The sequence below is a fragment of the Parus major genome, chromosome 5, assembly GCF_001522545.3.
Source record: "Parus major isolate Abel chromosome 5, Parus_major1.1, whole genome shotgun sequence".
NCBI classification, from domain to species: Eukaryota; Metazoa; Chordata; class Aves; order Passeriformes; family Paridae; genus Parus; species Parus major.
In genome coordinates, this window is record NC_031774.1 from 3,785,946 (window position 1) to 3,799,496 (window position 13,551).

The following is a 13,551-nucleotide window of genomic DNA, read 5'->3' on the forward strand; positions in this document are numbered from 1 at the left end:
TGATTTCCTGAGAGCAACTTAGATTTAAAAACTTGTAACAATGGAATCATTGAGATTTTGGTTTGTGGATTGAAGCATATAAGGAGGTCTCAGAGGACACTGACGGGGCCTTAGGTTAGGGATTGATTTTCATATAATTATGCACCTCTGAAATATTTTCCTTCCCTAGAGTGGGGCATTTTAATGAACTGAAGAAGCACTTTGGCTGCAAGCAGCAGGCTCCCATCAGAGAGGGATACTGCCTGACATGCCAAATGCTGTGTGTTACGTCTGTCTGATTTGGTGTCTTCCAGGTGTTTATAGGGAAATATCAGTGTCTGTGTGGTACAAATCCAGGGACTGGGCTGTGATCTTGGGCAGTGTGAAAGCAGAGTGGTGGAAAGCAGCTGGGACAGGCTGTGAGAGCTGCTTTAGTGCCAGTGCTCTTGGAGCGGCTGGAAGTGCGTGTGACCAAGGAAGGAGTCCCAGGGGTGCCACCAAGAGCAGCTCTGCACCAGGGCACTGACGTTCAGTAGAGATTTTTGTGAAGCTTCATTCTGCTCTAGCTCAAGCTCAAAAGCTGCTTTTGTAAGCAAAATACCTGAGAGATGATTCCTTGCTTCATGTGTTCTGTGCCTGCCAGTGCCTGCATCCTGATGTCTGGGCACTCTTGGGGGGCTCCTGTGGCATTTGCTACTCAGGGTTAATTTGATTAATTGGTTGATTTGATTGATGAGGATGATCTGTGGCATCCCTTGCACTCACAGCTCCACAGTGGCTTGTCTGCAGCCCTTAGGGAGGGTAAGGTGGGGAGGCAGGAGTGAATAATTTCCTGTTTCTTTGAGAGGTCCCAGCAGTTCTTTGGCTGGAGCTGTGTGGCTTTGGATGGAATTTTCCCTTCAGATTTGTAAGCTCTGGTCTGAGGCATCTCCCAGACCCTGACTGGAGCTGTCCTTTGGTCACCCCAAAAAGCACAGTCTCAGGTTTAGGGAACAGGGGTGCATCATATGTTGGTCCAGGAGCTCTTTTCCTGCTGATAGGACGTAATTACAACTGGTTCTTCCATTGGCCAGGTTGGGGCTTGTTTGTGACTCCTGAGCAGAGCAAGGAATTTCTGGGATGCTCTGAGAGGCAGTGTCAGCCAAATTCCAACCTGCTGAGGTTCCTGTGTATGCTGCAGGGAACAGTTTTGCTGAGGGTGCAGCATCTTGTGGTTGTGTTCCGCCTTGTTTCATCTTTCTGGACTTAATTTGGAGAATCTTCTCAATTTTCCCTGATTAGTAGAATTCGGCTTTTTGAAAGAAGCTGGCTGCTTTTGGCAGTATGATTTAATCCTTCCCATTGTTTCGATAAGCCTTTTATTTCTATTATACATATTGACAGGCTGGAACTGCTTTGGACATTGGCCAGCCTTGTGTGTATTCCTGGCTGGCATTACTTGGGATTCAGATGGGTTTGTTGTGGTGCAGTGTCATCGGCGGAGCACTGGAACACGCAGGCTCGGAAATGGCTTTGCTTTTACAATCCAGTGACAGTGCAAAACGAAATTACAGCCTGAAGAGTCTTTACAGCTATAATGCAATAAAGGGGATTTCAAGGAAAAGCGGCCGTGGTGCGGGACAGTCCCGGCTGTGTAGTTGCTTTATGTTCCAGATGAGATCCGTGACTCATTTCTTCCCTTCCCTTAGAAGGCTGCAAGTCTCTGGACCAGCTGAACCTCACAATCCCGGTGGCAGGACACCCCGCGTCGCCTGCCCACCCGCTCTCAGGATGTCCCGTGCCCAGCGTGCCGCCGGCTGCAGAGCCCGTTCCTCACCTGCAGACCCCCAACTCTGACCCTCAGACCATGGCCCGAGAATGTCCTCAGAGCTCCAAGCCTCCCAGCGGCTCCAAGTCCGGGCTGCGGAATACTCCAGGCTGCCTGCACGCCTCCAACAGCAAAGCGGCGGGGGGCCATTCCCACCCCAAGCAGCAGCGGATCAGCCGGCGCAGAGCCACCAACGGCTGGATCCCCGTGGGCACGGCCTGTGAGAAGGCTGTCTACGTCGTGGTAGGTGTCTGAGTGCTGGGGCTGGGCAGGGACAGCTGCCTGTGCACCTCCAGGCATGAAGGCTTGGGAGTTCTGGGGCTCGCTTCCAGCTGGAGATGGTCACTAGGTGCTGTCTAGAACCTCTCGGTGAAATTCCAGTGGGAGCAGAGGCACTTCAGGCTCTGTTGCCTCTGTGCCCTGGTGTTACCTTGCACAGTGTGGTTTGGGAGGGGAGGAGAACCTGCTGCTCCTGTGCTGGCCTCAGCTGAAAGGTGACGGATCCTCCCGGCTCCGGTATGTACGAGGGTGGCACCTCTGAGGCACGTGGGAGTCCCTCCTACAGGCATCATCCTCCAGCTACTTTCTCCTGGGTATGGCAAACCTGTCTGAGAAGCTGAGGGTTGTTGTAGCCTCAATTATAAGGGGCAGGTCTACAGGCAGCTCTCATAAGGTGGCTCTCACGGTGTCTGTAGCCCCACAAGGATCTTCCAGAGCACAGAGGACTGAGACATATACTGGCTCCCAGGTGGAATTTTTCTAGCACCCAAAATCCCCTTTCTTGTGACTTGTATAATGGCACAGCCAGTTGCTCCTCCAGGGATTTCCTGTCTGTACTTTCCCATTTGTTGCGTTCAGGGGCAGAGACTGGTTCCTGTAAAATGGGAGATTTCCTGCCAGAGAATTCAATTAGCTCCAGTCAAGTCCACTTCAATTGTGAGAGAAGGCAATATCCTTCATCTTATTAAAGCATAAGAGCTTGAAATGGGCCCCACGTGGTGTCTGGGAAGGTGGGACAAGGCATTGATGTGCAGTAGATGTCAGGAGGAAAGAGGGCTGTGGTCCAGACAGGATCTGTGCTGCTGCTTGGTGTGATGGCACAACCTTGGGCTGCTGAGAGGAGCAGCCAGGGCAGGTTTTAGAGCTTTAGCCTTTGGGACTGTGTCCAGGTGCCAAGGACTGTGCCAGAATGAAGCCTGTCAAGGCCATAGACTGGCCTTGTGCATCCATCCCTCAGGCTGTCACACCCCAAAGGAGCAGCGAGGCGTTAATCTCCTTAAGATGCTTCCAATCCTGCCTGGGAGATCTGGCAGGAGGCTAAACCTTCCTGCTCATGCATTCTGAAATGAAACTCAGAGCAAAAGCAAACCAAAAACCCCTGGTTAATAGTCCCAAAAGTGATTACTTTGTACTGTCAGAGGGTACAAAGGAATCATTGGCAGTCCTGCTAAGGAAGGCTTTGTGCCACGGCCTCCCTGCCACTCCCTGCCCTGCTTATGTCAAATATTTCATATATTATTTGTTTTCTTACTATGTTTGTATTGGAGAAATAGCATTCAAAACAAACCTAGTTTTTGATGCCTTTGAATGGGAAGGAAAAGCAGCTGTCCATGTAGGCAGGTGGAAAGGTGATTTTCCTGAAGATTGTGGTTTTGCCTGCAGAATGGAAGGAGCAAGTGTGTTTTAATTTGAAATAAGAGTATCAATTTCAGCAATTAGGGCTTTTGTGAGATGTGCTGTCCCCTTGGTGAGCTGCTCCTCACTGCCAGCACATGGAGGAGAACCACAAAGTCACCCTTTGCCTGCTCACTGGGGTTGTTTTGGTTCCTGTGTGTGCAGAACGAGCCGGAGCCGGCCGTGCGCAAGAGCTACCAGGCTGTGGAGAGGGACGGGGAGATCATCCGGGTGCGGGACACCGTGCTCCTCAAATCGGGGCCCCGCAAGAAATCCATGCCCTACGTCGCCAAGATCTCCGCCCTCTGGGAGGACCCCAAGACAGGTACTGTGCCAGGACAGTGTGTGTGCTTGACAGTGAGCTGGAAGCAGGGAAGGGATGGATCTCAGGAGAGATGCAGGCTGGTTAGGGTACAGGCTGATGGAGATTAGCGCCGTGGCTTCCATTTGGATTGTTCCAGGAACTGGAATGCTCCTTAATCACTCGTCTGGGGCTGATAAATGGAAATCTTCCTGGATGTGAAAGCACATAATATTTGCCAAGTGCCCGCCTTAGCAGCCCTCTGCCGTATTATTTCATTGCTCAAACATCGGGGGAGCTGCTGTTTGCTTCAATCCAACATCTGGTCTGGGAGCTGGTGGGAACAGGGCTCTTCTGCAGCAGCTCTGATGGACCCCAGTAGAGCTGGGGATGGGAGTTGTGGGGACTTATGGTGAGATCTGGTGTCTGACTGGCAATCTCTGAGCCAAGGATGCTGAGCCAAATGCTCTAAAGTAGAGGTAGTGCTTAAAAGAGGGGAAAAGAAACCCCAAAAATTCTGTGTAAAGGACATAAATCGAGGTGTGGTGAAGCCCATTGTGGCTGTGTCAATGCAGCAGCAATTCTGCCCTGAACCTCAGAATCAATGCTGCAAGTTCCTGCCTTTGGACAAGCATCTTTTCCAATTTGTGTGCTGAATGGATTCTTTTTTCAGGTGGAAACATTTGATTTTTGAATCTTTGGGGAGTTTTTTGTGCCTGACTTCCTTGGGATGTTGTAACCTAAGTAGGAGGAGGCAAAGGTGTAGTGGAAAAGCAACATGACCGACTCCATGCAGCTTCTTGCTGTAACAAAGGGACACCTAGTTCAGCATGAAATATTTATCAGCCACAGCTGCCTCTCCGTGAGCGCTGTGGGAATGAAGGGGATGGAGCAGCAGGAGGAAGCCGGGAATGAGTGGGAAAACACTTGGAGAAAGCTGAGGCTTGACTTGCTTTAATCTGTGTTGTTGCAGGGGAGCTGATGATGAGCCTCCTGTGGTATTACAGACCGGAGCACACTCAGGGAGGCCGCAACCCCAGCATGCACCAGGTGAGTCCGGATGGGGCAGGGCATCCCGGGCTGTCTGTGCTCCTGCAGGACGAGGGGACTGCCCCAACATCTCCCTGCATTCCTGGGTGGCTTCAAGCTGAGTACAGTGGAGCACTCTTGGCTGTGATGCAGGTGTTGGCAGATGTATTGAGTGGTGGTTGTCCTATAGTTGGGCTTTTCCCCCAGATTTATTGTCCTGTGGGGAAACTCTGGGCTCTTAAAAAAACTGCTGGGTTCCTTATGTGGAGGCTCTAACAGAAACTGTTGATGTTTCTCCCTTTAATCTGAGAAAATCCCACATATTAAGTAAAAACTAATTTTGACTGTTACTTTAAGAATAAGGAAGAATAAGTTTATATGGAATCAAGATCAGGCACCTTTCCAAAAACATATTCTAATTCCTACAGGACTGCAGAGCCTGATGCAAAAGCTCCTGCTGCCATTTTGCAGGAAACTGGAGTGCCTGTGTCATGTGCTGCCTTTTAATAAATCCCTTAATCTGCTTCTTAAACTCCAAAAACGTGTTAGTTTTGTACAGAAACGCGGATGCATCATCCTTGCCCTGCATAGGTTTATGATGAGAACTAAAATCTGACTTGAGGATGCTGTGCCAGGATAATGGAGTTGCTTTTTAAGGAAAAAATGTGTGAATCACTGTGACTTCACGCCTTGCTCTGCTTTGGGCTTGTGTTGGTGACAGAACAAGCTGGTTTTAACTGGGAATGAAGAATTCACTGCTGCGTTCAACCCAATTTTAAACACTTGGTGCTTTCTTAATTTCTATTACTTTTTTAAATAAAAATGGAGGGAGGGTTTGAGAGCAGGGCTCATGAGCATCCAGGGACTTGTAACTGCCTCATTTGCAGGGCACAGGTGAGTTTCTAAACCAAAATGTGGCACTTTATAAATGAAAGGTGAGTGTATCCAGTTGCATTTCAGTCCAGGGAGAATGCCAGGAGGAATTAAGCCAGGTTTTTGCAAACCCACTTAAATCACACAATTCTTCAAACAAGAGAGAGCTTGGGCTGAGGGCTGGGCCAGGCTTGCCAGGGTGACTCAGGTAGTTTTGACTTGAGGAGTGAAGCAGAACCCCAAGGTGCAGAAGACAGGTGTGGCATTCCCAGTGTCCCTGATCAACCCTGTCCCCAGATGTTCAGCCTTTTATGAGTTTTCCCTTCCAGCAAAGCAGAAATGGAGCCTGCAGGGAATGCTTCCAGACTTGTGTAGGGCATCCATGTTCCCAGAGATTATCTCTGCTGATCTAAGCACACTTGAAATTCTTCTCAGCACTTCCCAACTTCTTCTCTTCTGTTGGGTTGCCCTGTGTATGACCAATCCTGCCTGCTGCAGAACAAAATTCCCTAAATTACTCTGGGAAAAATTGAAGAGAGGTTTGCCAGCTGAGGTTGTGGCTGCTCCTCCTTGGATGTGTTCAAGGCCAGGTTGGATGGGGCTTGAAGCAACCTGGTCTAGTGGAAGATGTCCCTGCCCATGGCAGGGGCTGAAATGAGATAATCCTTAAGGTCCCTACCAACCCAAACCATTCCAGGATTCTATTCCATGACTCTGAAAAAGGTTGTTGTCTTCTCCCACTAAAACAGCCTTTTTAATTGAATTGGGAGGAGGAAGTGATTGGACAAGATGGGTTTTCCTTAAGTTTTGATATAAAGATAGATTAGAGAATCCAGGAGGAAAGGGGAGACCGGTGGGTGCAGCCAGCCACAGCCTTGCTGCTGAAGAGCTTTGTGACATTGGAAATTCATGTGAGATTGGGACACTCGGTCTCACAAAATGTGCTGGGCAGGGTGAAATGGTGGGAGAGAGTTGGTGCTTTGCTCACTGTTGCTGGGTAAAAATGTGGTGCAGAGAGCACGCGGCAGGTCTGGGCTGTGAGGAGTATTCACCATGGGAATGCTTTGGTGACTCCACGTTAAGGTGATGGGTGAGGGTGCAGAGTTTGCCCTCCTCTCTCTGGGTGGGTGAGGGTGTGGAGCTGGCCGGGCTTCCTGGGGCTCCAGGCCAGCTGGGTGACCTGTCCCCTCCCCTCCTCGAACAGAATGAGATCTTTGCGTCGCGGCACCAGGACGAGAACAGCGTCGCCTGCATCGAGGAGAAGTGCTACGTGCTGACCTTCGCGGAGTACTGCAGGTAGGTGGAGCTCTGAACCTGCTGCACATCCCAAACCTCCCCCTGCCTCCAGCCTTTCTCATCCTGCTCATTTCCAGCCAGCCCAGCTGTCCCAGCCCTGCAGGCTGTGGTGTGGCTGGAGCTGGGGTAGTGACACTTGCTGTGCTGCGGGCTGGGGGCTTCTCCCTCTCCAGATCCATTGCATGTATGGATTGTATAGGATCATGGAATGGTTTGGGCTGGAAAAGACCTTTAAGATCATCGAGTCCACATGTCCCCTGGAACTGCCAAGGCCACCACTGACCCATGTCCCCAAGTGCCACATCCAGACAGCTTTTAAATCCCTCCAGGGATGGTGACTCCACCACAGCCTGTTCCAAGGCCTGACCACCCTTTCCCTGAAGGAATTTTCCCAATATCCAGCCTACACCTCCCCCTGGTGCAACTTGAGGCTGCTTTCTCTCAATCTGTCCCTTGTTCCCTGGGAGCAGAGCCTGACAGCCTCTGGCTGCACCCTCCTCTCGGGGAGTTGTGGAGAGCCAGAAGGTCCCCCCAAGCCTCCTTTTTTCCAGGTTGATCCCCCTCAGCTTCCTCAGCCACTCCTGGTGCTCCAAACCCTTCCCCAGTCTCTTGTGGTCCTCTCAAGGGACTCCCAAATATTGATGCTTGTGTGACCACTGCATGTGGTTTCAAGGAAGACAGGAACAGGTGTGCAGGAGAGCATGGAACTTGGAGCTAAAAACTAAGTGAGCTAGGAGGAGGTCCTATATATCCATCCCTTGTGGGACACAAGTACCAGACTACCCAAAAACCTGCTGGTACAAGTGCCAGTGTTCATGCTGGACACCAGATCCTGGGATTTTGGCAGCAGCACCCTTTGGAGCAGTGACTTGGGCTGTTATAGTTCGGCTCTTACTGATTGAATTGTAGCTTTGTCAGTAAGAACTTCCCAACATCCATATTCCATCCTGTGATGGATACACAGGGCTGAAGGAAAATAGGAATTGCATGAGCACAACCCCATAATGCAGACCAGTGCTTTAAATCTCTTCAGTTCTGCTGGGTGCATCTCATGGTCTGTGCAGCCCTGCCATGGAGGGGATGCCCGAGGCCTCCTCTCAGCCTGCTCCTTACCCAGGGCTCTGCTCTTGGAATTTCTAAAAACAAACTTTTATACAAGCTCTTTAGAAGCTGAATTTTAAACTTCCTTTTGAGAACACTAAAACAAAACTCCCAAACAAATGGAAAAAAAAAAACCCAACCTAACCCTAACAATAACAAATCAAACAAAGCCAACCAAACAAAACCCCCCATCTCCAAGCTTTGGATCAAAGCAGTTCCTTTCCATTCTAACACCCCAGTCTTCTGGAACAGCTGCTGGCAGGAATTTTTTCACACTCTTATGGGTTAGGTCACCTTTGAGAGATGTTCCCTGAAGGCATCCTGAATTCTTTGTTTTCCTAAACATTGGTGCATAAGCATTTATTAGGCACTAATTAACAAAAATGAGGCCAAAGCAGTAAAAACAAGGTGGTTAATTGCTATCGTCTTTGGTGCTGTACGATATCCACCAGTATGGAAATACAAACTTGTGTTGCTTCCTGCAGGAGTTCTCTTTGAACAAAGCTTTGTCCACATTCCTTCCCTTCCCCTTATCCTCCAGCAGCTGCAGTTGTGGCTCCCAGCAGGACACAGGCAGCAGGAGAGGGAATGAGTTCATGGTCCCCAGCACAGGAAGGACACGGACCTGTTGAAGTGGGTCCAGAGGAGGCCATCAGGTTGATCAGAGGGATGGAGCACCTCTCCTATGAGAAAAGACTGAGAGAATTCAGAGAATTTCTCAGGATTGTTCATCCTGAAAAAAGTAAAGGCTTTGGAGTGACCTAATTGCCCCCTTCAGTACCTCAAGGGAGCCTACAGGAAAAATAGAGAAAGTCTGTTTACAAGGGCCTGGAGGGTCAGGACAAGGGGGAATGGCTTCACACTGCCAAATGGCAGGGATAGATGGGATATTAGGAGTAAGTTCTTCCCTACAAGGGTGGTGAGGCCCTGGCTCAGAGAAGCTGTGGCTGCCCCATCCCTGGCAGGGTCCAAGGCTGGGAAGAATGCGGCTTGGAGCAACCTGGACTAGTGGAAGGTGGAACCTAGTGAGAGGTACCTGCCCATGACAGGGGGTGCGACTGGATGAGCCTTAATGTCCCTTCCAACCCAAAGCATTCCAGGATCCTCTGATAACTCTTCCAATGTGATTGCCCCGCAGATTTTGTGCCTTGGCAAAGCGTCGAGTCGAAGGGATCCCGGGCAGGAAAACCATCATGGTTCCTCCCTCAGAGGAGTATTCCACCCCTCTGCACCGCAAGGTGCCCGAGGACACGGACCCCGAGCTGGTTTTCCTCTGTCGTCACGTCTACGACTTCAGGCACGGGCGCATCCTGAAGAACCCGCAGTAGCACAGCCCTTCCTTCGGAGCGCGGCAGGAGCGGGCGGCGCCGGAGCGGAGCACCCATGGCCTGGGAACACCTGTGCACTCCCACCCACCTCCTGCTGCTGCAGGTGGGAGCGCCCAGCGCTCCGTCCTGGGACTCGGGAGCGCGCGAGGAGCGGAGCCCATGGAGGGAGGCAGCAGTTGAAAGCACAGCACTTCGTTAAAAGCATAAATGAAAATATATACGTAAAAAATAAATATATGTATATAGATATAGGGATTTGCATAAGTAAATCTATATCTATATATGTATGTAGAGCTGCATCTATTGGGAGGGTTTGCAGGGGATAAAAGCCAGGAAGCAATGCAGAGCCATGGCTGGGGGAAAGGTGGGAAGGTAGAGGAGGGATGTGTCAGTGCAGTGTTTGTTGAGTCTGGCTGGGACAGTCAGTGGCTTTCGGGCCCTGAACTGAGCCCAGTTCTTGGCAGAGCACAGGAGAGTCTCCTTGGTCCTGCAGGACATACTCTGAGGATTCCCACAGTGAGAGCTTCTTTGAAATACAGCTTTGGGAGCTGCTTGGGTGCAGAGTGGCCTTGTGTCATGCTTGGATAGTTGTTGCTCCATCAGGGGAAGAAGTGACCCCTGTTCTCCCTCATCTTTTCCCTCCCCTCACCTCGCTGCTCCATGATTCACCACCTAGACTGCGCCTTGGAGCCTGCTCCGTGGTGGAGCAAAGGGAGCTGGCAAGGTGGCAGGTGTCACACCCCAGTGCAGGGTTAGAGCTGGTCCTGTCCCAGGTGTCCTAACCAAACCCACAGGATTCTGTGCCCCATTCCCAAGGCCCAGCACTCACTGACATGCATCACTTGGAAGCTTGGGGCTCACAAAGTGGGCTCTGCTGGGGAGAACCATGTTTCCTCTTCTCTTCTGAGTGTTGCTCTTCCTCTGATGGCTCAGGGGGCCCTGGATTTTCTCTTTCTTCGCAGTTTGGTTCCTGTAATGTCCTTTACAGACCATGCTTATCCCCATAAGTGGCAGTGGGAAGAAGCCAGAGGGGGAAGTGGCAAACCGCTTTCTTGTGTGTTTTTGGCTTTTTAAAACTCCTTCCCCATGTGACTGTCCTGGTCCTGGGAGTGCTGTTGAAGCCATGAGCAGCCTCTCCCCCTCCAAACTCATCCCGGTGTCCAAGCAAGCTCACCAAAGTGGCTTTGTGGCTCCTGAAAGGACCTGAGCATCGGGAAAGGTTCACGTGGACCATGCAAGCCCTGCAGGTCCTGCCTCTTGCCTTACCTGTACAGATCCCAGACAGACCTTAGATCCCAGACAGACCTTAGCTTATCTCAATGCTAACTTGGAGTTAATCCCAAAGCAAACCAAAGGACAGTGTCACATCCTGGGGAGTCACTGCACCAGGCTGGGAGCCCAGCCCGAGATTGCACTAACGTACAGCAGAACCGACCCCGTGCCACCCACATTCCTGCTGGCTGGAGCCGCTCACTGAAACGAGGGATCTGCGTTTTCCCAGTCTTTTGAGGCTTCTAAACTTGTGTTTCATGGTGGAAGTGTCCATTCTGCTTTAATGTCCCACCAGTGGAAGCATTCCCTGTGCTCCCTGGGCACGCAGGGCTTGTCACCTTGCTCCAGTGGCCGCACACCTGCTGGGCCTGGAGAGAAAACCCTCGGCTTCCAATTCCTTGCATGGAATAGTTCAGGCACGCAGGAGTTCTCCAGAGATTTGCTCTACATACCAAAGAGGGGAACGTGTCCAGAGGCAATGGCTTGAGGGGATGATGAGGTCTGGCACCCACCGCAGAGGGTGGGCATCTCCCTGCAGCTGGTGGATGATTTCTGCTGGAAAATTCCTGTCTATTCCCACCTGCGTAGCCCAGGGAGAACACCCAGCTCCAAGAAGGGGGATCCCAGGTGTGTAAGCAAGAATTGTCAGGTGAAGCATCTTCTCTCACTTATACCTCAAGATACTGTTGGTGTCAAAGGGATTGCCCAGATCTCTCCTGAACAATTCACTTGGCACTGGGGGTCTCTTGGAATGACGTTGGTGGGGCTGTGTTGGGGTGGGAAATGATGGCACTTCGGGGACACTTGGATGAAGGGGTGCAAGGAGGCAGTGGGAGAGTGTGGTCTCTGATGCTTCTGGGGGAGGATATGAAGTAGTTTTCCCCTGTAGCAGCGAGGGAGAATGCTGGAGATTCCTCCTGGAGCTGCTCCTGCCTGTGACACGGAGGGAATGACAGCTGCCCGGCTGTGGGGGGAGCACAGCAGCTGCACCCCACAGTGGGTGGAAGGTGATGGGAAGCCCTAAATCCACATGTTTGTCTTCATGGGGACTCCTTTGCCCCTGAACCTGAAGCAGGAGAGCTGCTGTGGCCATTTCTCCCTGGCAGCGCTTTGGACACGGAATGCTGCAAGAGCCATCGACCGGGTGAGCCTGAGCACTGCTGCAGCTGGGCCCAGGTGTGAGACCCAGCCTTGGAACCACAGTAACTCACCAAAATTCCTCCTTCAGCCCCATCTCCCCCTGCTTCCACCTTGTCCTGGCTCCTCTCCAGGTAGCAAGGAAATTATCCTTGCCCTGGGTCCGTAACGGGCTCCGGTCCAGCTCTGGAGAGGACAAACCTGACTCTTCTCATGTTGAATCTGCTTCAGGCCATGAACATTGAGGTTCATCATGGTTGCTGATGCTGTTGTGCAAACAGCATGTAAATGAACTGAAATGTCTTATCCCTAATGAAAAGATTTCCTGCTTTTTTAATCTATTAGATATGGAAATATTTTTTGAAACTGAAAAATGCAGTCGGTAGAATTTAAATCGAAGCGTAATACATGTAAAATATATTTTAGTTGATAATTTTGTAAAATGCACTTTTTTGTGTCTCTTCCCTGGTTTCCCAGATCTGTATTTCATTGTTTACAGATGGAATGAGAACATTCCCTATTCCCTCCTTCTGTGAGAAAGATATATTAGAAGTAATTCTTAAAAAATAAATTTGAAAAATCGTATTGATTTAGAAAACAAACCAGTGCTGGACTGTTCTTCCCATTCCTGCATGAACTTCCTGCCTGGACCCGGTGGTTGCAGAAGTTAGGAGTGTTTGGGAGCAGATGTGGGTGCTCAGGGTTGTGGGATGAGTGATCTGTTGGGTTTTCCATGAAAATAGAGCAAGTGGCAATGGGATAGGCAGGGACTGACTGACTTTTCTCCAATCTGCTCTTGACAGCCGCTGTCAGTGGAATATTTGAGTCTCTGCTGTTCAGGCAGGGCAGGTGGTGATGGCAGATCTTGTCTCAGCTATGCTTTAGGAACACTGAAGGAAGCATTTAGGAATGTTGCTTTGGAAAAATGTCTCACTTGGAGTGCTGTCTCCACCAGCTTCTGCCATCTAAGTGTCCCAGCCCTGTGGCACCAAGTGCCACACGCACCCTGAGGACAGGTCTAATGGCTGAGCCATCTAAACAGACATCCCAAGTAGCCAGAAGGATTTCAAGTGGGAGGAGAGCAGACAGGAGTCAAATAACCTGCTTGAGGAGCAGCGAGGAGCAGGATAATGGGATCAGGGGTACCTGATGGCAATGTCTGCAGCCACATGCAGGTGAGAACTGTTCAGGGGTGCTCCCAGCCAGCAACACAGCTTGGGAGCGTGAGGCCAAAGGCACAGGCAGGTGCAGGGGCTCCTGCACACTCATCATCAGGGGGAGCAGCTCCTGTGGCTCTGGATGGTGACACAGCCATTCCCACACAGTCCTGAGCCATGGCTCCTCTGGAGCTGTCCACAGCCTCCTCCTCGGCTTTCATTGTTCCCATTCCATGTTGAGATGTTCTCTTGCTTCCTGAGGCTGTGGCCCTTGCACACCTGGGAAGGGAGAGGATGAACAAAATGGGCAGAAGGAAATAGTAATGTCTGACATGGAATTAGCTCCTAATTACAGAGAAGGGAACAAGGGGCACATGTGGCTTGTGGGCTGAGTGCAGATGAGCTGGGCATGGCAGAACTGCATCCATAACCCTTGGATAATCCATTGGACCCTGGCTGCATCTTTCTGAAAATTTCTTTCACCCCCAGGTCACCTTGAGCAGGAGATTCTGAGATGGTCCCATTGGATGAGCTGGGGCTGCTCAGTCCCTGTCCCCTTGCAGCCCTGCCAGCATCACACCTGTTCTTAAATTCCTG

At 50.8% G+C, this 13,551-nt stretch overlaps 1 protein-coding gene across 2 annotated transcripts in view; it reads left to right on the forward strand.

Annotated features, from left to right (window-relative positions):
* Window positions 1-9,388, forward strand: part of BAHD1 (bromo adjacent homology domain containing 1) — a 32,293-nt gene extending 22,905 nt beyond the window's left edge. Inside the window, exons 3-7 of one of the 2 annotated variants that reach the window (XM_015632121.2) lie at window positions 1,668-2,029; window positions 3,626-3,785; window positions 4,735-4,811; window positions 6,868-6,959; window positions 9,199-9,388. In XM_015632121.2, coding sequence (XP_015487607.1) covers window positions 1,668-2,029; window positions 3,626-3,785; window positions 4,735-4,811; window positions 6,868-6,959; window positions 9,199-9,388 — 881 coding nt within the window. The remainder of the gene's footprint in view (window positions 1-1,667; window positions 2,030-3,625; window positions 3,786-4,734; window positions 4,812-6,867; window positions 6,960-9,198) is intronic. The other variant, XM_015632122.3, reaches the window with a different exon arrangement.
* Window positions 9,389-13,551: the final 4,163 nt, after the last annotated feature.